This window comes from Rhinopithecus bieti, unplaced genomic scaffold (genome assembly GCF_001698545.2).
Source record: "Rhinopithecus bieti isolate Rb0 unplaced genomic scaffold, ASM169854v2 scaffold_46101, whole genome shotgun sequence".
NCBI lineage: Eukaryota > Metazoa > Chordata > Mammalia > Primates > Cercopithecidae > Rhinopithecus > Rhinopithecus bieti.
The window spans coordinates 844,437-866,628 of record NW_016819049.1 but is presented as its reverse complement, the minus strand read 5'-3'; the positions used below and the strand labels follow the sequence as shown (position 1 = coordinate 866,628).

The 22,192-nt window shown below is 54.0% G+C and overlaps 2 protein-coding genes across 7 annotated transcripts in view; one reads left to right on the top strand and one right to left on the bottom strand.

Moving 5' to 3' along the window:
• Positions 1–2,637: 2,637 nt before the first annotated feature.
• Positions 2,638–22,192, bottom strand: part of CHST1 (carbohydrate sulfotransferase 1) — a 26,321-nt gene continuing 6,766 nt past the window's right edge. For 2 of the 5 annotated variants that reach the window (XM_017858156.1, XM_017858157.1), the window contains 3 exons: positions 6,271–6,354; positions 5,743–5,840; positions 2,640–4,724 (listed from right to left, as the gene is read on the bottom strand). In XM_017858156.1, the coding sequence (XP_017713645.1) occupies positions 3,447–4,682 (1,236 nt within the window). In that variant the 5' untranslated portion in view covers positions 4,683–4,724; positions 5,743–5,840; positions 6,271–6,354 and the 3' untranslated portion in view covers positions 2,640–3,446. Of the gene's footprint in view, positions 4,725–5,742; positions 5,841–6,194; positions 6,361–21,837 lie in introns of all 5 variants that reach the window. The other 3 variants (XM_017858154.1, XM_017858155.1, XM_017858158.1) reach the window with 3 other exon arrangements.
• LOC108519268 (protein NDRG3) lies at positions 10,464–15,972 on the top strand. Of its 2 annotated transcripts, XM_017858160.1 has the most exons (2): positions 10,464–13,980; positions 14,033–14,114. In XM_017858160.1, exons 1-2 carry the CDS (start codon positions 13,090–13,092, stop codon positions 14,048–14,050), a joined length of 909 nt encoding a protein of 302 aa, XP_017713649.1. In that variant the 5' UTR covers positions 10,464–13,089; the 3' UTR covers positions 14,051–14,114. The 2 variants fall into 2 exon arrangements, with proteins under 2 accessions (XP_017713649.1, XP_017713648.1); XM_017858159.1 differs by having other exon boundaries at positions 10,467–15,972.

Below are 22,192 nucleotides of genomic sequence, written 5' to 3'. Positions count from 1 at the left end.
CCTGAAGCCACCCACCCAGAGGAGAGAAGTCTCTGGCTCAGGGACAATCCACCACAGGGCAGTCAGAGGTGAAGACAAGTGCCTCGGCAACACTTACCGTAACAGGGGAAGAATCAGCCAGCTGTGGCCTTTGGAGCAGGCTTTCCCTGGGTGCTGAAACAGCCAGCCAGGGGCACTGAGCGAGGACCACCTGGGCACTGATGCCATGAAGCCAACGGATGAGTCAACTTCCTCACTGCAGCCTGGAGAAGCAGCTCCTATGGATCACAGGCCGAGAAGAGCCCCAGGACCTGCCCACCAGTCCTGACAGAGGCTTTTCCAAGTCAGCTTACTGGTCTTAAAGAATGGTGGTGTAAATTAGCCTGCCTCTCTTGCGCAGAAGAGAAACTGAATCTCAGGGAGATCAGCTTTGGACTCATCAGCCACCTTAACAGTTATGGCCATCCAGATAAAAGACTACATTTCCCAACCTCCATTGCAGCTAAGTACGGCCAAGTGGCCAGGCTGTAGCCAATCAGACATGAATGAAAGCGATGTTTATAATTTTGAGGTTGTTCTCATACGTGGCAGAGGTGTACCGTCCTTTCCTGTTTTTCTCCTTCCTGCTGCCTGGCAAGCCTTCTAGGACCATATAGCCAAGGGCAATACCTTAGAAAGATGGAGCAACAACATAGAAAGAGCCAGGACCCTGAAATCTGGGCACATGACCTGGAAGCCACCATACCAGACCTGAACAGCCTATGCCTTTTAAATGAGAGTGAAAGAAAATAGGCTATCTAACCACCTCACACCCATGAGCATGGCTAACTTTCAAAAAAAGAAAGAAAATAATAAGAATTGGTGATGCTGTGGAAAAAATTGAAACCCTTGAGCAGTGTTGGTGGGAATGTAAAATCATTCAGCTACTGTGGAAAATAGTATGGCAGTTCCTCAAATCATTGAAAATAAAACTGCCACATGATCCAGCAATTCTATTTCTGGAGATATGCCCAAAGAATGGAAAGCAGGGTCTCAATAGTTGTACACTCATGTTCACAGCAGCAGTATTGACAGTAGCTAAGACATGGAAACAACCAAGTGTTCATCTAGGGATGAATGGATAAGCAAAATATGGTATGTCCATACAGTGGAATATTATTCAGCCTTAAAAAGAAAAAGAGATTTTGACATACGCTACAACATGGATGAACCTTGAGGACATTACACTAAGTGAAATGACCCAGTCGTAACAGGACAAATACTGTATGGTTCCACTTACATGAGGTACTAGAGTAGTCAAATTCCTAGAGACAGAAAGCAGAATGGTGGTTTCCGGGCACTGGAGGTGGGTGGGTAGGTGAGGAGTTTTTGTTTAATGGGTCCAGAGTTTCAGTTTTACAAAATGAACAGAATTACAGATCTGGATGATGGCACACGTTATGAATGTATTTAATGAATGGCACACCTTAAAAAGGTTAACATGGTAAATTTTATATTCTATTATTTTACCCCAATACAATTTTTTATAAAAGAAAATCACCTATCTCGATTAAGCCACTATTAGTTAAGGCATTTGCTAGAGCTATTGAACTGTCTACATCCTCCTGACACATGTAAAATAGCCCAGGACTGAGTTTCCTCAGGAAGCCCTTCTTCCAATTGGCTAAGACCCCTGGGGCTGCCTAATCACCAGACACTCCACTGTCCCAGAACAACAAAGCTGTGACCTGTAGCCACCCCAGGGACAGGTTATTTTCTTGGAATAAGAGCTGGGGAAGCTGCCTGGAGGAACCTGCTAGATAGGTAGGGAAGGGAAGGGGAGTAAGCACAGCAGATTCTCTGCCAGCGTAGACACCAGTAAACCTGTACCGTTATTCAAAGTCAAATACTTCCAGGCCTGTGGGTCAGCAGCCACTGCCCTGAGGCACCCCACCCCTTGAAGTTTCCCCCTCCTTGGCTATTGTAGACCCAGACCCACCAACTAAATGGGTAACATTTAGCACAAGAAGGGATCCCAGGATGTCATTCTTACCTCCAGCTACTCTGATTCAGCAAGCCATACCACTTGTTAAAGACTTTGAACATTATCCCTGGCTATAAGTTACCTGGTCTCAACTGACTGAAGGAAAAAAAAACACGCCCAGGAGGCAGTGACTCAAGCCTGTAATCCCAGCACTTTGGGAAGCCGAGGCAGGAGGAATGCCTGAGCTCAGGAGTTCGCAACCAGCCTGGACAACACGGTGAAACCCCGTCTCTACTAAAATGCAAAAAAAAAAAAAAAAAAAAAAAAAAAAAAAAAAAAATTAGCCAGGCATGCCAGGCGTGGCAGTGTGTGCCTGTAGTCCCAGTCACTCGGGAGTTTGAGGCGGAAGGATTGCTTGAACCTGGGAAACGGAGGTTGCACTGAGCGGAGATGGAGCCATTGCACTCCAGCGTCGGGAGAGAGACGTGAGACTCTGTCCCTGAAAAAAAAAAAAAAAAAAAAAAAAAATCCTAAACTAAACTCAGTGTTGAGGGTGACAAGAGTTCTGAAAGGCAGACTTGTCATTCAGTTCCCACCTCCACTTCTTTCTCGCTGTCCTCCCCAAAGCCAGGAACACCCAGACCCCACTTAGGCCCTCTGGTACCCATTCAGAAGGTCCCACAATCACACACAGAGATTATTGCACTCTTTTATTTACAGAAAACACACATAAAGCATTTCAATGTTCATTTAGCAAACTGATCCACTCTTTTTTTTTTTTTCTTTTTGGCACAAAGAAATATCACAGATGGACCCCGAGATCAATCAGAAGCTCATAAGATTCATCAGTCATCACTGGTCCAGGGGCGGCCACGAGACTCAGACAGACAGACAGCATCACCACAGACTGGAAACAGAAACAGGTCCACGTTCACCTCACAGTAAAAACCTGCCTCACCGACAGGCAAGGGCGGGCAGGAGGGGGCAGTTTCGCTGCTCTAAGGGGGAAAGTGGGTGTCAGGGGCAGGAAGCAGGGATGGGGAAAGGATGGACACCATTCATAAATTAGAGACAAGTGGTCCTCTTGTTTGTATCCTCTTACGTTGAATAGTAAGACAGTGCAAAAACTAGATACCCGACCACTCACCCTTTCAAAAGCTTGAGAAGTCACCTCGCGGGTGCCCGTGTGCGTGTGTGGATGTGTAAGTGTGGTGCTTGTAAACATTGTCACCGTCCGCACAGAGACCCAATATCCGTGTGTCTGAATGGGGTGGGGTGGGGGCGAGACCCCACTTCACGCGCCCTCTGCCCCAGTGATTCCCGTCCAAGACGTAGTGCAAATTTCAGAGACAAAAAGGGGCAGAAGGGAGTGGGGTGAGCTGAGGGAAGGAGGGACACGAAGATGAGGTGGGAGAGGGAGGGGGAAATAAGGCAACAGTTAAAAACGGTCCATTTTATCAAAACCTACACCGTGCGCCTCCCGCCCCCACCCGCGCCGCCCGGGTCACGAGAAGGAGCGGAAGTCCCGCTCCTCCACCAGGCTGACCGAGGGGTTCTTCAGCTCCTCCTCCGAGGCGGCGATCTTGTAGCCCAGCTGGGCCAGCACCTGCTGGCAGGCGTTCTGGGCAAAGGACACGATGTCGTAGGAGAGGCGGAAGCGCCACTTCTCGGCCGTGGCCGCCGAGTTTCGCACGGTGCCGTATTTGTGCTTGCCCAGGGTGGGGTCGCCCCGCGTGTTGTTCTGGATCCAGCGGGCCACGTGGCTGTCCAGCGGGATGCCCAGGAACCCGTAGATCTCCTCGGTCTTCTTCATGGGATTCCGGGCCAGGTCCTCGTAGCGCACCAACATGTACTTGCCCTTGAGCCACGGGGGCCGCATGAGGCCGGTGGACACGGAGTTGGAGAAGTCCTCGCACACCGTGGTCAGCTGCGTCACGTCCAGGTTGTAGGGTTTCCTCCCCGTGCCGTACCAGAGCCGCCAGAGCCGGTACGTGTCCCGGAAGGTCTCGCTGCGCGAAGCCAGAATGCCGCGGGGGTCTCGGACCAGCTGGATGACCTTGAGGTTTAACCGCGGGTCTTCCACCAGGGCGCGCAGGTCGTTCACCTCGGGCACGCGCACCGTCTTGATGGCCACGTGGCTGCGCTCGCGGCACGCCTCTGCAGCCACCGTCAGGTTGAGTAGCCCGCACTTGCGCACGCAGTCCCCCTCCTCCAGGACCAGGTCGGCTGGCCCCGGAGGGTCGCACACAGGCCGGGAGCAGAGGACCCGGCTGGCCCCACGGCGAAAGATCCTGTCGGTGGTGTGGTTGACCGGCGGCGGCTTGATGTAGTTCTCCAGGAAGTAGAGGTCGCAGTCGTAGAGGCTCCGCAGGAGGTCTCGGCTGGCGCCCAGCATGACCCGCCGGTCGGCCGGGCTCTTGCCCTGGGTGAAGCGGGGGATGAGTGTGTTCTGGACGTGGTAGAGGGGCTCAAACAGGTAGAAGACGTCCAGGTGCTGGTTGAAGAGCTGGCCCACGAAGGAGGAGCCGCTGCGCGTAGTGGCCAGGATGAGGATGTGGGTCTTGCGGGAAAGGTTGTAGGCGAAGGTGGGGCTCTCCTCGCACAGTCGCTCGGCCAGCCCGGCCTCCGCCAGCCCGGGGCAGGTGTGAAAGGACTTGGCGGTGAAGGTGCGGATGGCCGTGTACTGGATGGCAATGGAGGCCAGGGCAAGGAGGAGGACGGCCTTCCAGGAACATTGCATGGCTGGGCACCTTCATGGGGCTGTTTCTCCACAGGGCGAGGTCTGTGGGCAAAGGCAGCCAGTGGTCAGGTGCCTCCACGGTGGGGGCACTGGCTTGTCCCTTGGAAGAGCTGGTCTCCAGGGGACCCAGGGAAACGCCGGGCTCCCTGTCCAGTGCTCACCACACACCCTGAAGACCTAAGCGGCTTCTACACTAGACTACCGTTCTCTGGGGGACTCCTGGGAGCTTTGGGGAGCTGAACAAATATTCCTTGCACCCACTGCAGACAGCTGTGGAAGCCTCCTATCCTGAGCTCTGAGTTTCTTAGAGGGGCCTCACAGGGCAAGAGCCTGACTTTCCCTACTCCCACACTGAGGGAATGACCAGGGCCTGCCTCAAACCCTGCCCCTCCCGCCTGCCAGCGTTTCCCGCCCCCACGAGCTGGCGCCCAGTTCTCCAGGTGGTCCTCTTTCCTCTGTCCTCTGCCCATCCCTAGGGGGAAGAAGAGCCCCTATCAGGTGCCTCCATCTGACCCCAATCCCCTGAGCATGAAGGACCCCTGCAGACCATGGTCGGTGAGCTGCCAGCACGGCCAGGGAAGGTGGACAACTGTGTCAAGCCCCCTCCAACTCATGGATGCAGGTGACCACTTACTACAGATGTGGACGTCTGGGGCTCATGGAGTCTCTAAGAGTCTCTGGAGCAGAGACAGGTGCCCAGGGTCTGCTGAGAGGCAACCCTTCCCAGCACCCAGGGTCTGCTCCTAGTCTCTAGGGACAAGGGTCCAGGCCATGGAGGTCACATAACGCCCACGGACACAGAGTGAACTGGCCTGCAAAGAAGATCTCAGGGAGTCAGGGGCCTCTACTCTTACCTCCTGTGCCCCCTCTGCCCACAGAAGGGGGACTGGGGAGGGACCATGGAGAAGCAGAAAGAGCAAATGGGGCTGCTTAGAGTCCAGGGTCAGGAGCCCACCTGAGCATCCTGCAGGCACCCTCTCTGGAGGCTGGCTCAGCTACCAGATCTGAGTGGGGACTGGGGCTGCCCCCAGGGAGAATGCAGTAGGGCTCAACCACTTACCAAAGAGGGGCTGCTCCAAGCTGGGGAGTCCACAGCCACCAGCGTCTCCAGGTCCAGCTGGCAGTCCCAGCCAGTGCGGCAGCCCTGTGGCCAGCAGACTGCAAGAGACAGGGAGGGGAAGGGCTCAGAAGGTGGAGCTGGGGTCTCAGTGCCTCCTCCCCACTCCTTCTCTTCTGTGTCCTGTGCCCCACAGTCTGCCCCAAAGGCCAGGCAATAAGGGCTCTGCCTGCTCTCCAGATCCATCCCTGACTCAGCGCCCCAAACAACCCAGTGCCATCTCTGATCCCCTGAGTGTGGCCCTCTGAGTCCTGGACTGTATCCCACTCCTTTACCTTCCTTGCCCACCCCACCACATCCTCCTAATAAACCGCAGTCCCTCTGCTCACACCAGAACCCAGCAGGCAGGGAGGCTGGCAAGGTTCTGCATTTTAAATCCATGAAACAATCCTAACCCTTTAAAATTCAACTTGTGCAGCGATTCCCCCAGGAAGCGGGTTAGCAGAAGTCAGCAAGGGCAGGGGGGCTCACCCCAGGCCTCCAGGTCGAAAGGGCACCTCCAACGCAGCTGGGGAGAGAGTCTTCTTCCAACCACACCGAAGTGACACCAGCTACCTGAAACTCAAAGCAAAAGTGGACCAGGGAGCATTCCTGACCTTGATGCAATTCACAGAGTCTGAATTAAAACACCAAGATCATCACATTATCTCAGTTAGCATCTATTGTGCCAAGCCCCTTCCCTGTATCAGCTCGTGTCCTTCTAGCAAGAACCAAATATAGAAGTCAGTATCTGCCCACTTCACAGGCGAGAAAGCCGAGGCACAGAGGTAGAGGAACCTGCCTGAGCTCTCAGGCCTGCTTTAAACCTCATCTGGTAGGTTCCCCAGAGTCCAGCTCTTTCCCTCTAAGGAGATTTGGCTTCCTGTTCCTCCAGCTTAAACATATTTGGCCTTCAAACATGCATTCCGTTACTGGCCCCAGCCCATTTGTGAATCAGCATGATGGGGACTGGGCAGGCAGATGCTTCTGAGGCTTAGAGCATGTTCCTCCCTTTGCTGTCTGGTCCTGTGGATCTGTTGGTTCACAGCTGATGGGTGAACTCAAGTGCTTTGTGAAGATTCTTCCCACACCCCACTATGTGGCATGAGTCCTTTGGGAGTGGGTGAGTGGATCCTCATTTCCCAAACCCGCAGTGCTGCCTGGCTCAGCTCACCCAACTTCTAGCACCGTGTTATTCCCCATAAGCACTCTCGGAGGTCAGGGTCCTCACTCCCACTGTTCAGATGGAGAAATCAAGTCCTGTTTTAAATATGAAATTTCACTTCTTTAGGAATCAGTGCCAGATCACCAAGTGGCAGGCAAGAGGGAAAGGGGCACAGTTTAGATTCTTAGGAATTTCTCAACGTGATCAGAGAAAAACCGCAATCCCAACCACACTGCATCCCACCCCCCCAACCTCATCCCATAGTGGCAGAGGATGCTGGCCTCCATCAGGGGGCTGGGTCAGGTACCCGGGGAGAAAGACCCCCCTACTTTACACCCAACTCCCCTGCAAGTGCAGGCCTGCTCTGCCCAAGTGCCCCAAGGCAAATGTGAATGGCTTTCAACAAACAGACAGGGAATGTCATCAATAATCGTGCCAGGTCGTATTTTTAAGTTATTTAGGAGTCTGTTCTTTGGCTGCAGCATCATTTCATTTGGATGCACTTCCTTTGTATTTATTCACAGACATCTATCAGAACTCCTGTATGTGCTGGGCACTGTTCTAGATGCTATGGGTCAAATAATACCAAGGAAGGCAAGCACTTGCTGGGCATTCACAATGTTCCTCCCAGACACATGCTTCTTTCACAGCCATCAGCTCATCGCACCCTCATGCCAGTTCTATGAAGTTGATACTGTCACAATCCCATTTTACAGATAAGGAAGCTGAGGCCCCTCAAGGTTAGATAACTTCCCCAAGCTCACACCCCTAATAAGGAGCCAGGATTCCAGCCGAGGCAATGTGCTAGGAAGTCCGCGTTCAAATCCTTTTCCCTAATTCCACTCATATTCCACCCTCCTTGGTCCTCATCAAGACAGGAAACTGAATCCTTAAGGAGTCTTCACTTAATTCTGGGGTTCCAATTCCAAAAGCAGAATTCACCCTAGGGTTTTATTTAAAGAGGAACATCTTGCCATCTTGCTAGGGAGGGGGCCATTTGAGTTTCTTCCCCCAACTCTTCCTCCACCCAGAGAAACTTAAGTCCAGGACTGGAAGCTGCTGCTTTGCTAATAAATCAGAAGTCACTGAAGCAGCTGGATGTTATAAATCCCTAAGACAGCGAGACTCGGCCTCATAAGGTGCGGCCTGGACACCGAGGAGGGGAATGCGTTTGAAGGCCCAGCCACAGGCCATTCCCTTGTACCCCCGGGGAGGGCAAAGCCTGGGCATGGGAATGAGAAGATGGGGGAAGTCCAGCCCTCCTGGAAATGCCCCCACTCTCTCAACCTGGCAGAGCTGGGCCTGGGGCTGGCCAAGTGTCCTTGGTATGCTAAAGGCATCTGCCCTGGAAACCAGAGGCCCCGGGGCCAGGTCCTGTTGTTCCCAAGGGAGCCTTAGCCACTGCAAAAGACTCCTCAATGCCCTCACCCTCCAAGCCAAACCGTGACCCCCAGAGCCCATCCCCTAGGCTTCTAGCAACCTCTGGTCTGGCCTCCCTCTACCTCTGCTTAGTAAAAATCCAAGCAAACCTTGGATACAGGAGACCAGGATCCTGGTCTCTGTTAGAAAGCAGGCAAGTTGGTGAACCTTTAGTCCCCATAGAAAGCTCAGATTTCATTATCAGCCAACTTGAGATGAGGGCACAGACTGGGAGCAGCGAACAGCTCTATGCTGGAGAACTGTAATTCACAGTAACAGCTCACACCCTGAAACATGCCTCCTGGATCTGTCACTCAGCAGGTGTGTGGGCCTGGGTGATTCACCAGCTGACCCTGAGCCTCAGTTTCCCCATCCATAAGGTGGGCATATCTACAGTAGTGCTGGTAAGAATTGAAGGTCTTAAAGCATTTAGTCAATGCCAGGCATACAGACACGATCCAGCCTTTGACACCAGCCCTAGTGATCCCAGCTCAGCCACTTACTGGCTGAGAGATCTTGGCTAGCTTTCTTCATCTCTCTGGGCCTCTGTGTTCACACATGCAAAAATGGGGATAATTATAACAAGGCTGTTGTGAGGACTAATTAGTGAGTACAGTGCCTGACGCAGGGTAAGCACTCACTAAATGTCAATTAATATCGTCATCAGTAAATGTCTGCTTTGCTTTCCATCTCAGGAAAGGGCCTAGAACAAATGATCCTGCAGCCCACGGGGTCTGGTTCTACCCACTGCCCCTTCTTCCTGCAGCTCCTCTCCTGGCCTGGGAACTTCTTCCTGCTGAGCCACCGCAGTGGCTTTCCTGCTGCCCTCTAGTGACCACATCCTGCGGTGCCGCCTCATAGTCCTGTCACCTCTGCTGTATTCAGAATTCTGGGGCTGTTGGCTACAACCTGATATGAGGATGCAGCCAGCAGGAGGTGATGTTGCAAGATGCAGTGAGGTGTGAGGATGGCACGCCCACTCAGGCTGCGGCCTCTGCTCTGTGCACCCCCACCTCAGCCGCATCGGCAGAGCCCAGCAGCAACAGGCATCCTCGCCTCCTCCCAAGGGCCTCTCCTGCTCATCTCATGGTGCTCTGTCAGGGAAGGAGTACAGACCTGAATGTCACAGGCAGGATTGGCCCACACAGCCTCTGCCTTTCCCTGGCTGGGTGACCTTGAACTCACCCCCTGGTCTCTCTGTGCCTGGGTTACACCATAGATCCAGTGATGACTGAAGGGCCTCCCGGCTCTAACCCTGGTGTTCTCTATAATCCCAGAAAGGCCCCAGACTTCATTCTCAGACAGCAGACAGGGGGACCCTCCATTGGGAATGGGAAAAACCCAGTCTTCTCCCAGGAAGATTCTAGGGCTGGGCATCTCTGTCCCTCACCTCAGCCTGATCCGTGGCAGACCCAGGGAGTGGGGGCCTTAGAACCTAGCGGTGCTGCCCTCTGCCAAGTTAGCCCCACATTCTGCTGTAGAGAAATCCCATGAAACCCAGGGCTGAGGTCTTGGTTCACCTGTTCTGGGCCACAGACCCTTCGAACCACAATCTCTCCCCTTAGAAATGCCACTAGTGCCCACAATTTTACACACACAATTTAGAAGTTTCCCAAACCTCTGAAAGCCCACGCATGGACACCCCACCCTTTCCCAGAAGCTTAACCTCTTCCTTATTAGCATGTCCAGGGGACTGTCTTTCCAACTGACTGTATCAGAGAAGCCTCCTCAGACATGAATATACTGATAGAAACAGTCACTCAGCATATATAAGTTTCAAAAGCTAGAGCCAGAAAACACATGTGTAATAGTACACCACCATTTCAGATTTGTTTAAGGAGGTGGACATGTATATTTGCATATATGCATAAACAATCACTGAAAGAGTTTGCACTGAACTAGTAACAGGAGATGCCCCAGATGGAGGGGGGCCTCAAGGAGACTGAGGTAGGAGGAGACACCGTCTACACTGTGTCAAGGAGACACAGTGAAGCCACTCCATGTAGGAAGTAGAGGAGTGATTGATGACAGGGTGTGGTACTGAAAATCAGCCCTGGCATCTCACTGTGCCTCCCACCCTCCCCCCGGGCACTGCCAGCCAGCTCTCCCCACCCCCATTTCCAAGGTACCAGGGTCAAAGGCACTGCTTTTCCACCAGAAATGGGCTTTGTCTGCTCAGGTGGGCCACTAAGGACAGTAGGCAGCTGGGGACTGCTGAGACACAGGGCCAGAGCTGAACGGAAGCTGGATTTCAGAGGGGGCCTGGGCCTACAGGAGCAGCTGAGCCCTGGGTTGGGGAAATGACTCTTCCCCAGACATTTATCCCTGAAAACTACTGTGAAGCCTTGGGGGATAAAGAAGCAACACAGTGAGGGTGGAGGAAGAACCTGAACATCGTCTTTCCGGACAAACTCAGGAGCCGTGATGAATGGGGCCCCAAGGCTCTGGGGTCCCAAGAACTGGAGCAAGGTATAAGGGAATGGGGCAGGGAGGGAGGAGCTGGCAAACAGGCCTCTAGGATGGAGACTGCAGAGAGGAAATGCTTACTCCCTGGCTCTGACGTAGCCAGCACTGATCCACCATAAATGTTTGTTTAGTTAAGACTAAAACACATAAAACAGCAAGGTGTTTTTCTCTAAGGAAAACGAGGTGATGAAAATGAGGCAAGGCAAGGGGAAAACGAGTATAAGAGTCTGAAAGAACCAGAGGCCAAGTCAGTGTACAAGAGTCACACCATGTGTGGGCTACTGAGCTAAGTCAGAGCTTCCTGGCAGCCAGTAGGAAAAGGGAAATATTTCATTTACTTGTTTCACAGGATCCATGAGATAAAGATTTAAAAGCATCCACTCAGGAGATATCCAGCTATTCCTGACACTGAATTCAGTGCAAGATTTCTCCCGAGGGAGCTCTTACAGAGCCCTGTGCGTATGCCACCATGAACCCGTCCTCAAGACTTTGTACCTAAGAAATCCAAAGATGAGTTTCATGGGACAGTGTCCTAGAGCATCCTTCCATGTGGGCAGTATGCCAACACACAATCCAACCAGTGCAATCTTCTAGGAGGGTGAGCTGCTGGGATCCAGACTCAGCCTCTGTGGTCTAGGTCAGTCCAGTAGACCCCTTCTCTTTGGGGTCATGCCCACCTCAACTTGAAACCCTGTGAGGTCTATGGACCCTCTCTCCAGAACCTGGACCACCGCAAACATGGTACTTGCAAACAATCCCTAGAGTCCCTGGGCCCCACAGGCAGAACCACTACATCTTTTGGGCACCTCCAGTGGGGACAAGCTCTCACAGTCATGGTTTCCAAGACAAGCACCTGGAGAGCGATGGGTCTACCGATTTTTCACTATCAGCAGGGATGCCCAGCTGCCTCCTATGAGAGCCGGTGTCTCCAGGGCAGAGCACTCGAATGTCCACATGATACCCATGGATGTCTCAAGCCTCCTGGAGAAGGTGCCCACAGGCATTCGGGGAAGCAGTCTGGGGGGTGTTTAGGCACCCCAGCTGTGAGGCCACAGAGGCCTGGATTTGCATTGCACAAGGCACTTAACCTCTATAGGCCTCACTTGTCCTTATGTAGGAAATGGGAGAAATGGTCACAGAATCTAATATTTGGGCAGTGAGACAGAAGGCCGATGGGTGCCCACAGCTTAACACAGTGGTAGGCACAGAGCAAATGCTTATTAAGGGCCATGACCATGATTTTTATGGACTACTAAATGCACAAAGAGGCACCACTGGCCTGGAAATGTTTTTAAAAGTTAAAACAGATGCCACAGCCTGCTCCACTGAAGTGCCAGCAGCCTGCGTAGTTGGAGACCCTGACTTGTGGCTGCAGAGACCTTGCCTGGGGTAAGGAAGGCACCTCACATCCTGCCGTGGAGGGTGGGAGTGGGAGGGGGGTGGTCCCAAACCCAACCTGAGGGGAAAGTTTTCCCCAGCAGTGGGGAGAGTGGCTGACCTCCTGGCCACGACACAAGGCCCCAGTGTGCCCAGCTCCTCTGGGGGAGGGATGAGTCAGAAGGTCCCGGTTCCCTGTCTCAGGCCAGTCCCGGTACAGCCTGGCCTGTGGTAGGCGGGACTCTACAGCCCCAACACTGGGCGGAAAAGCCCCGGTTTCCTGTCCTCCGCCCCACCAAGAAGCCACAGCCAGAGTTGGAATAGTACCGAGGCCCCACCCCCTGGACACGGGGCTCCGGCCCATCCTCCCAGCTTCAAGGAGGGGAAACATCAACAGGAGCTGGAACTCAGGCAGCTGCTGCCGGCCAGGCTGGGAGAGGGGCCCGCCTGTCTCTGGATCCAGGAGTCTCCAGCCTGGGCCACCTGCATATTAGGCCATTAGGCCTGGCTGGCCCCGTGGGGACGAGGACTGTGGGTGGAGAATCAATAGGATCCTGAGCCTTGAGACTGTCACATGGGATGGAAGAGGCTGCAGACGCGGATACTCAGAGATGATCACAGACCTGGCTCCCATCAGGGGATGCATCCCACAGGCCAGGTGCCACTGCCACCTTTCACAGACGAGGAGCAGTGAGGCTTAGCAAGTGTGGGAACTTGTTCAAGCATGCACCCCTAGCCTGTGGTGGTGCTAGGATTCAGACTTGGCTCTAAAGAATCCCAAGCCCTGGCCGCCGCCGCCGCCGCCGCCGCACTCACGGCGGGTGCCCGCGCCTCAGAGTTACCAATTTATTCTTGCGACTCCTCTACTCTCGTCATCTGACCTCATGGATGAACTTCAGGATGTTCCGCTCACAGAGATCAAACCACTTCTAAATGATAAGAATGGTACACGAAACTTCCAGGACTTTGACTGTCAGGAACATGACATAGAAACAACTCATGGTGTGGTCCACGTCACTATAAGAGGTTTACCCAAAGGAAACAGACCAGTTATACTAACGTATCATGACATTGGCCTCAACCATAAATCCTGTTTCAATGCATTCTTTAACTTTAAGGATATGCACGAGATCACCCAGCATTTTGCAGTCTGTCATGTGGATGCCCGAGGCCAGCAGGAAGGTGCACCCTCTTTCCCAACAGGGTATCAGTACCCCACAATGGATGAGCTGGCCGAAATGCTGCCTCCTGTTCTTATGCACCTAAGCCTGAAAAGCATCATTGGTATTGGAGTTGGAGCTGGAGCTTACATCCTCAGCAGATTTGCACTCAACCATCCAGAGCTTGTGGAAGGCCTTGTGCTCATTAATGTTGACCCTTGCGCAAAAGGCTGGATTGACTGGGCAGCTTCCAAACTCTCTGGCCTGACAACCAATGTTGTGGACATTATTTTGGCTCATCACTTTGGGCCAGAAGAGTTACAGGCCAACCTGGACCTGATCCAAGCCTACAGAATGCATATTGCCGAAGACATCAACCAAGACAACCTGCAGCTCTTCTTGAATTCCTACAATGGACGCAGAGACGTGGAGATCAAGAGACCCACACTGGGCCAAAATGATAAATCAAAAATATTAAAGTGTTCTACTTTACTGGTGGTAGGGGACAATTCGCCTGCAGTTGAGGCTGTGGTCGAATGCAATTCCCGTCTGAACCCTGTAAATACAACTTTGCTAAAGATGGCAGACTGTGGGGGACTGCCCCAGGTAGTTCAGCCTGGGAAGCTCACCGAGGCCTTCAGGTACTTTTTGCAGGGAATGGGCTACATACCATCTGCCAGCATGACTCGGCTCGCCCGATCACGAACCCACTCAACCTCGAGTAGCCTCGGCTCTGGAGAAAGTCCCTTCAGCCGGTCTGTCACCAACAATCAATCAGATGGAACTCAAGAATCCTGTGAGTCCCCTGATGTCCTGGACAGACACCAGACCATGGAGGTGTCCTGCTAAGCAGATGCTCCTCCCCTGGACCATTGCAAGCCCATCCTTCTTCAAATGACCACTCCATAATATAACATTTCATCCATGTAAACTGGCCTCTACTATCTTTAACTCATGCATGGCCACTGAACCTCTCTCTAGTAGCCTGGATTTATCATTCTCTCTGCCTGCCCACCCCCTTTTTTGTATAGCCCAAGAACCACTTCCATGCCATACTGTAACATTCCAACATCTTTAGCTGATCAGATCTCTCCATCTCCTCTCTTGCCAGCTTTTTCCCGTGCTCCCCCAAGTATGTATCGGATAAGATTCTTTGATCCCAACTCTGTGTGTGTGCGAGCACGTGTGTCTCTGTGTGTGTGTGTGTGCATAGTTGTGTGGTTTTAGACACGCTTTCTTGTAGTGCTTCTGCAAAAAAACAAAAAAAGGGACTTATTTTGCATTCTCAATGGTGTTTTTAAGGGAATTAGGCAGAATAGATTTCTAGGTTGGGTAGGCCACTGCGTTCTCTTTTGTTTGCAAATTGGTCAACAAAATTTGCAGAGTGATTTCAGGAGAGAGCAGCTCTGAGGAATGTGGAAAATCATAATTGCCATCTGGACCATTGATTGATTGTGAGCAATAGTAGAAGGGTGCCTATTACATAGAGAGACTCCTTCTGTCCAAATGAATTTCTGTATACTCTTCTATAAATAAAAGGGAGGAATATATTCTGCTGGAAGTCCATGAACCATCGGTGAGGTTCCGATACAACACAGAGTTTTTTCCAAGGAGTGAATGTGGCTTAATTACTGGACTCTCTTAGCACAGGAAGGTGGAAACAAAATGCCAGGCCTCTGCTCTGAAGAGCAAAACTGCTGTCGCTGCAGTATCTTATACTGGACATCCACATAACCACAAGAAGTGCCTCTTAGGTCTATGACGGAGAGTGTCTCCATTCCTCAGTTCCCAGAGAGGGGAGAGGTATGGCCTAAAAAGCATGTAGATGGTGGAGAAATGGGTAGGGGAAGAGGAACAGTCATTAACATAGTATCATGTTTAATAAGTATGGCCTTGATTTCAGTAGATGTAATGGAAGCCAAATTAAATTGATACAGAACTCATTTCTCAGAGTCTTTTTTTTTTTTTTTGGAGACACAGTCTCGTTCTGTCACCCAGGCTGGAGTGCAATGGCGCAAACTTGGCTCACCCTCTGCCCTCTGGGTTCGAGCGATTCTCCTGCCTCAGCCTCCCGAGTAGCTAGGACTACAGGCACCTGCCACCACGCCCAGCTAAGTTATGTATTTTTAGTAGAGATGGAGTTTCACCATGTTGGCCAGGCTGGTCTCAAACTCCTGACCTCAGGTGATCCGCCTGCCTCAGCCTCCCAAAGTGCTGGAGTTACAGGCGTGAGTCATTTTGCCCAGCCATCAGAAAGATTGTTAATCCCGTGAACTCCCTTTTGCAGGAGGGAAAGGGCCACTCTGTAGGGGCAGCCCTGTCCAGGTAAAATTGTTTTCAGCCTCCTGTCTACTGTTAAGTGAGGGAGTCACAGCAAGACAGAGAGTATTGCTGGAGGGTGAGAGAACTGTGGAGACCAACTGCCACATAGCAAGAGCCCAGCTCTTGGGAGCATTGAGATGTAAGCTCAGGGTTACACAGTTCCAAATCTTGGGAAGGGGCTTTTCAGACACACTGTTTGCTTTCTGCTGAGATAAGGAATGCATCACTCTGCCAGAGTATGACTTTTTACAGATTATTAAATAAAGCTGTATATGTCTCATTGTTTAAAAAAAAAAAAAATCCCAAGCCCTGGCCCTAATCACAGAGCTAAAACCCTCAGGCCACACCAAGAGCGTCACCCAGCCAGAGGGAGGGAGAGGGAGCACCAGGGCCAAGGTTGCCACCAGGGTCCCAGGACACATTGGTGCCGATCTCAATCATAGCATTCACCCCCGACCCAGATATTGGTGAATCTGATACCTCCTGGCCATCCCCCAGGATCAGGTCCCTGGGGCATCCGCTGGTGGGGATGGGGGGCTGCCAATGTGGCCATTCCTGGTTGGTTCCCCTGGCATACCAAGAGTTGTGTGCCATCTCACCGCTTCCCAGAGGGTTCTCCCTCCCCGGCTGAATGACAAGAATGAAAATGATCCCAAGTGAGTGTGGACATGGGACTGCTGCACCTGATAGGCAGAAGCCCAAACACACAGTGCTCCCCACACAGTGGCTCCGGGTCTGGGCTAGACAAGCAGTGGGAGCTTTGAGTGGTTTTATGACCAGGGAGCCCAGGAATGCCCAAATCCTATGCCACCAAAAAGACACCAAAGAATGTCTTTATTACCATCTGGCCTGAAACAGTCTGGAATGGGGCATTGGGTTTGGGCTGTCCACCCAGTTGAGGCTTCCCTGCTCTCTAAGCCCAAAGCTTATCACCAGCCCACAGCTGGTCCCAAGGATGCCCTTGGGCCGAGATGCCAGGGAGGCTCACCCTGTCACCCCTCTTCTGCTGGGTGAGAAGCATTAGGAGGGGCCACAGCTCCACCCACTGGGCATATGGCCAACCAGATGAGTGTCTCTGCCTGCCATCAACAGGGACCTCCATTGTAGAACACAATGGCGGCTGCTCATATACAATGGCGGCCTAGCACCTTGGTATGTACCTTTCACGCCTCACCTCGTTGGATCCTCTCTGCATGCCTAGGGGTAAGAACTACAGCTGAATCAATTTCACAGGTTCGGGACTGAGGCTCAGAGAGGTTAAGGGATTTGTTCACGCAACTCGGAAGCGGCAGGAGGAGAATGGATTTCAGGCTGTGGGGGTTGTGTGTGAGGTGCATATGCGAGTGAGGGCCTCATCTCTCCAAAGCTTTCCCTAAAGGCTTTCCCTTCCATCCCCACTCTGACCTCCTAAAATGTCCAAATCACTCCATTCAGCTTTGTTGACCGTTTTTGTGTGTCATAAATGGCTAGGAACAGCATAACAGCATAAACAGAGGGTGAAACCCAGACCTGAGTCCTGGGCAGCCTTAACCCTTTGTGATTCTCAGGTACCCAGGTGAAGGGAGGTCACACACCTCTCCCAGGGCAGGAGAGGGGCTTAAATGGCATCTGTCACATAAAGCTGTTAGCATAGTGGCTGGCACACAGTAATCTCTCAATCAGTGATACCTTCAGAATGTCTGCAGCAGGCTCATCTCTCTGTTTCACCTGCCCTGCAGAATCCTTGAAGGAGAGCACCAGCCCCCCTTCATCTCCCTCTCCTAGCTCTCTCCTATCCCTCCTCCCCAAGTGCCAAGCTTGGGGCCCCTACACACCGCAGGGACTCAGTGAGTCCTAAACAAGTCACTGACACTGGCAGAAGCTCGGGAGAAAAGGAGCCACGCCTTCTTCCCCATCCCTGAGAAGGAGACAGCATTCCTGACAATTCCCAGCCCACCACCTTCCAGCTCTAATCAAGGAGCAAACACAAAGAGGGAATCTCTAAACATTTAGAAAACGTGGGAACCCTGTGCCCCCATGCGGCACCATGGGGATTTATAAAGAACAAATCATGCCTGACAAACTTGATAGCTTTCTTGATAGAATTACAAGACGGGTAGATGAAGGAAACGCAGGCAGGGTAATATATCTCGATTTTTAGCAAAGCATTTGATACAGCGCCTCGAGTAATCTTACAAAATTAATTCAAACAGACTTGGCCCTAAGCACTTGTCATGAGGCATAATAGCAAGAGGGGGCAGGTCCCAAGGGCCCCGGTGGAGGAGGCAAGCCCAGAGGAAGGGGCTGGAGAGCCGCAAGTCTGGGAGTGGGGGCAGGGCTGCCAAGCCTCAGCATTGGGTCAGATCTTATCTAACATCTTCATTAATGATCCTGAGAGAGGGAGTAAACAGTCCGTTAATGAAATTTGCAGAGGATATTAAATTGGAAGGTGTTGTGAACACCAATGAGGAGAGCAAAATGGTCCAGAGACACCTGCGGGAGGTAGAACGTTGGCAGGAAACTGAGAGCTGGGAGGGGGTATCCATGGGGGTGCTGGGCAGCAGCTGGGGCTGCTTGGAGAGCCAGCAAGAAGGGAAGAGCATCCCCAGGGCTGGTGTGTAGCTGAGAGAGGCTACAACTAGCTTGGGCTCTGGCCATACAAGCAAACCCCAGAAATCTCACTTTTCCCATCTGTGAAATAGAAGGGCCGGCAGATAAAGAGCAGGCTTTGCAGCTCTGACAGCTGGTTGTGATGGGCGTGGGATGTCTTTAAGGGGCCTGGAGCTGAAGCCCATCTTACAGGAGGGGAGGAGGGAGCCCTGCCATGGAGCAGGGAACCTGAGGGCCATGGAGGGGAGGGCTGCAGTGAGAGAGAAAGGCCGGTAAGGCAGACCGGCTCAGGCATCAGTGGCACTCAGGATCTCCCCTAGCTGCACTCCTCAATGCTGCTGAGGCAGGCACTGGGGAGGGGAGCTCCTCACCCTGCCCCAGCAGGCAGGATGACAACTGATCAGCAGCTGCTCAGGCTGAAGCCCCAAGCCTGTCCAGACTCGCAGGGTATGCTGGGAACACTTGGGCGCTAGAGGTTCTAACTTGGGGTTAGGAGAGTGTGCAGGATCTGTAACCTTTCTGAAGAGCTCCCTAACCCTCTCTGCCTGATCAAGAGGGAGATAGATGCTTCTCCAGCCAGATGAACCAGCCTCTCTAGGATCTCTAGGACCTGGACCTCTTCTGCTCCTCTCTGTCTGCCCCAACCCCTAGGGGCTCCAGGGCTGACCCCTTCCTTTAGCGGGAAGGCTGAAGCAGGAAGCTGCCTGTCCATCTGGATTTACTCCCACAAGGCTGCTAGACAGGTAGGGTCTGAACAAAACCCAGAACTGCCTAACACTGTGCCAGGCCCTCAGGAACCTGAAACAAATGCTCTGTAGAAAGAAATGGCTGGCTGCTTCCCAGCTAGGGGTGTGCCGAGGCTGCTGGGGAGAGGCTCTTTCAAAGCAGGAGGCCAGCCCAGCCAGATGTGAGGACCACCTGCTGGGACCGAGGGTAAGGATCTAGGTGAACATGCTTGGGGAGTTTCTTCTAATGTCCTGACTTAATTCCTAGGAATGGTGCTTTGGAACACTTACTATGGCACCATTCTAAATGTGTCTCATATATTACCGCATTTGATCTTCACAACAACGCTATCAGGTAGGTGTTACTTTCTCCATTTACAGAGGGGGAAACTGAGGCAGGGAGCGGTAGCCATGAGGCCAGGCACCTAGCCAGAAGGTCCATGGGAGAAGCAGCAGCCTGCCAAGAGTCACAGCAACAGCTGTGAGGCATCCGATGGCGGGACCCCAGTGGGTGGGGAGAGGCAGCCCCTCTGACGGGGAGGCCAGAGCCTTGCCCACCCCTCAGTCCCCACCAAAGGGAGTTGGTCCAAGTCCCGCCACACTTGTGGAGCCTGGTTTTACTATATGTTTCCCTTCTCCCCCACCACAGCCGCTACACCGAGTCCTCTGAACAAGTCTGTTTCCATGGAAACCATACAGTGACTCAGGGCTTCGGGACCTTCTCTGAACCAGATTATGAATATAAAATGCTCCCTCCCCGCACCAATGCAGAGTGGAGTTGGGAAAGTAAAGAGAGACCCACAGCAGACAAGGGAGGGAGACAGAGGGGTAGGAAAGTGGAATCCAGTAGGACATGAACCTGGCCCTCCAGGGAGGGCCTGGCACTTGGGCCCCTCCTGTAGACTCAGTGGAACACAGAGGTACTCCTCCTCCCATGCGACCCCTCTATCAGCCCCATCAGCACCACTCTTGCCCAGGAGCTAGGGCCCTGTCGGCAAGGGTTGGGGGGAGAGTGGTCAGGAGGATACATCCCTCTCCCAGCAGGGGCCTGTGCCTCGCAGAGATGGCTCAGGGGCCAGGACAGAGGGAAGCTTGACTTTGGATGTTGAGAAGGAAACCTCTGGCCAAAAGCATTGCAACTACTCAGCAAAGAGGGAGATTTGGATTTTAGGGAAAATTCATTTCTGCTTTGAGATGGGGAAGCTGGGTGTTGAGTGAAGAGGGCTGGGGGTGGCACCTAGCCATGATTTCAAAGACCCAGCAGAGTTTGGGGGATGATTAGCAAAGACTTGCTCTCCCTGTCACCCTTCCCCTCCCCACCCCACCACCGTGAAGCAGCCTGGCCTAGGGCTGCTCACCGCCAGGATGAGGGACTGGCAACAGGAAAATGAAAGGTGTCATGCCAGGCTCCTGGCCTCCTGCAGGGAGGGGTTCAAGGCCCAAGGGCAAATCCACCCACTCCTTTCCCCAGCAGCTCCCTAAAGACCCGGGAGGGAGGGGAATGGAATAGTTTGGAAGCCTGATACCTCCCTGGTGAATGCAATGTGTGAGTCATGACGGTGAAAGCACTTTGAAAAAGAAACAGGGTCATCATGATGCCTGGAAGTGTCCCCACTGCTGAGGACAGGAGCCTGGGAACTGCCTGCCCAGGTAAGGTCTCTGCCTGAGACAGCGGGCCCCACCGCAAGGGGCTGAGGAACCTCTGAAGGTAGACACCTGGCCCACTGGTTCCCACCTGCTTGGCTCTGACGTCCCTGTGCTTGTCAAAGCAGCTTCCTCCCAGCCAGAGTGCCTGACTCCTGCACCTGAGCCTGCCCCCAGCTCCTCCCACCCCTCCAGAAGATGCTGGACTGAATTTCTGTCCTTGACTGGACAGCCACCTCCCCTGCCCCAGCCTCCAGCTCCCTGTCAATGGCCCAAGCCCATCTTCGGGCACCTGGACACTAGGAGTGGCCCTTACCTAGGGAGTACCCTGCCCAGGAGCAGTTTTAAGTCCACCAAGAGGAAGCCGGCCCCAGAGCAGAAGAAAGCAGTCCTGCGAAAGGGCAGGCCCGGGGTGGGGGAGGGGGCACACCTGAAATCAGGCCAAGGTGCCAACCCAGGACGACCCCCGGGTCTCACCTTCCTCAGGCAGCCTGGCCTTTTAACGGCCAGCATCCCATCTAGGGCTACTCTGGGCTGCTACCGCGAAAGCCAGCACTGGGTCCCTGGAGCCTGGGAGGGGCTGCTCCCCCGGTCCTACCCAGAGAAGAGCGGGAAGGTTGTTCCGGCTTCCCGTGGGGGGCTCTGCACCATCCGGCGGCTCCGGCCCCACAGGGGCCCAGCTCATCGCAGCGGTCTGGGTGCGGAGGCCGGGCCAAGCGGAGGCCGGGCCAGGGCTGGGAGCAGGAAGCAGGGAACTGCGCCCCCGCCTCCGGGTGCAGCTGGGTTTGGAAAGTTGGTGCCGGCGCGGGGACCTCAGGGTCTCAAGGCGCCTCCGCAGACCCTAACCAGGCGGGTTGTGGGGTGGTGAGCCCGGAGCAGCCCCCGAGTGCGCTCCACAGCTGAGGGGAGCCAAGCGCCTCGGGGACCACCGCGCGTCTCAAGTTTGCTGCCCTTCTCTAATGGGGGCAGGGAGGGCTGGGGTGATCGCTGCTCTCACCGGCCACCAGCCTCGGCAGCCCCTTCCTGCGCCCAACACGCCGCCGTCCCTCGCCGCCGCCACCCCTCCGGGCATCGCCAGTAGCTGCTGTCCCCGAACGGAGGGGCGTCTCCCACCGCGCCCGCGCCCCTCCCGGCTGCTGCAGCGGAGTGTCCGCTCCCGCCCGCCCCGGACCCCGCGGGGCCCGGCCAATACCTGGTCGGGGGCGCGCCGGGAGCAGCTGCAGCGCCCAGCGCCGGCTCCATCCTCGGGTCTGGAGTCAGGGTCGCCGGGGGCCCGCGGGTGGCGGCGGGGGCAGCAGCGGCGGCGGCATCCTCCGCCTCCCGTGCCCTCCTCCTCGGCCTCCCTCCTCCCTCTTCTTCCTCCGACTCCGCGCGCGGCTCACGGGCCCCTCTTCATGGCCCGGGGGCGCGAGCCCGGGGCGGCAGAGCAGCTGAATGCGTTCTCCCCGGCCCGACACGGGACCCGGGGCCGGGGCTCAGGGACCCAAGAGACGCCGGGCCAGGGGCCGGGACCCGAAGCGCCGCAGCCCCGGGCGCCGGGGAGAGCA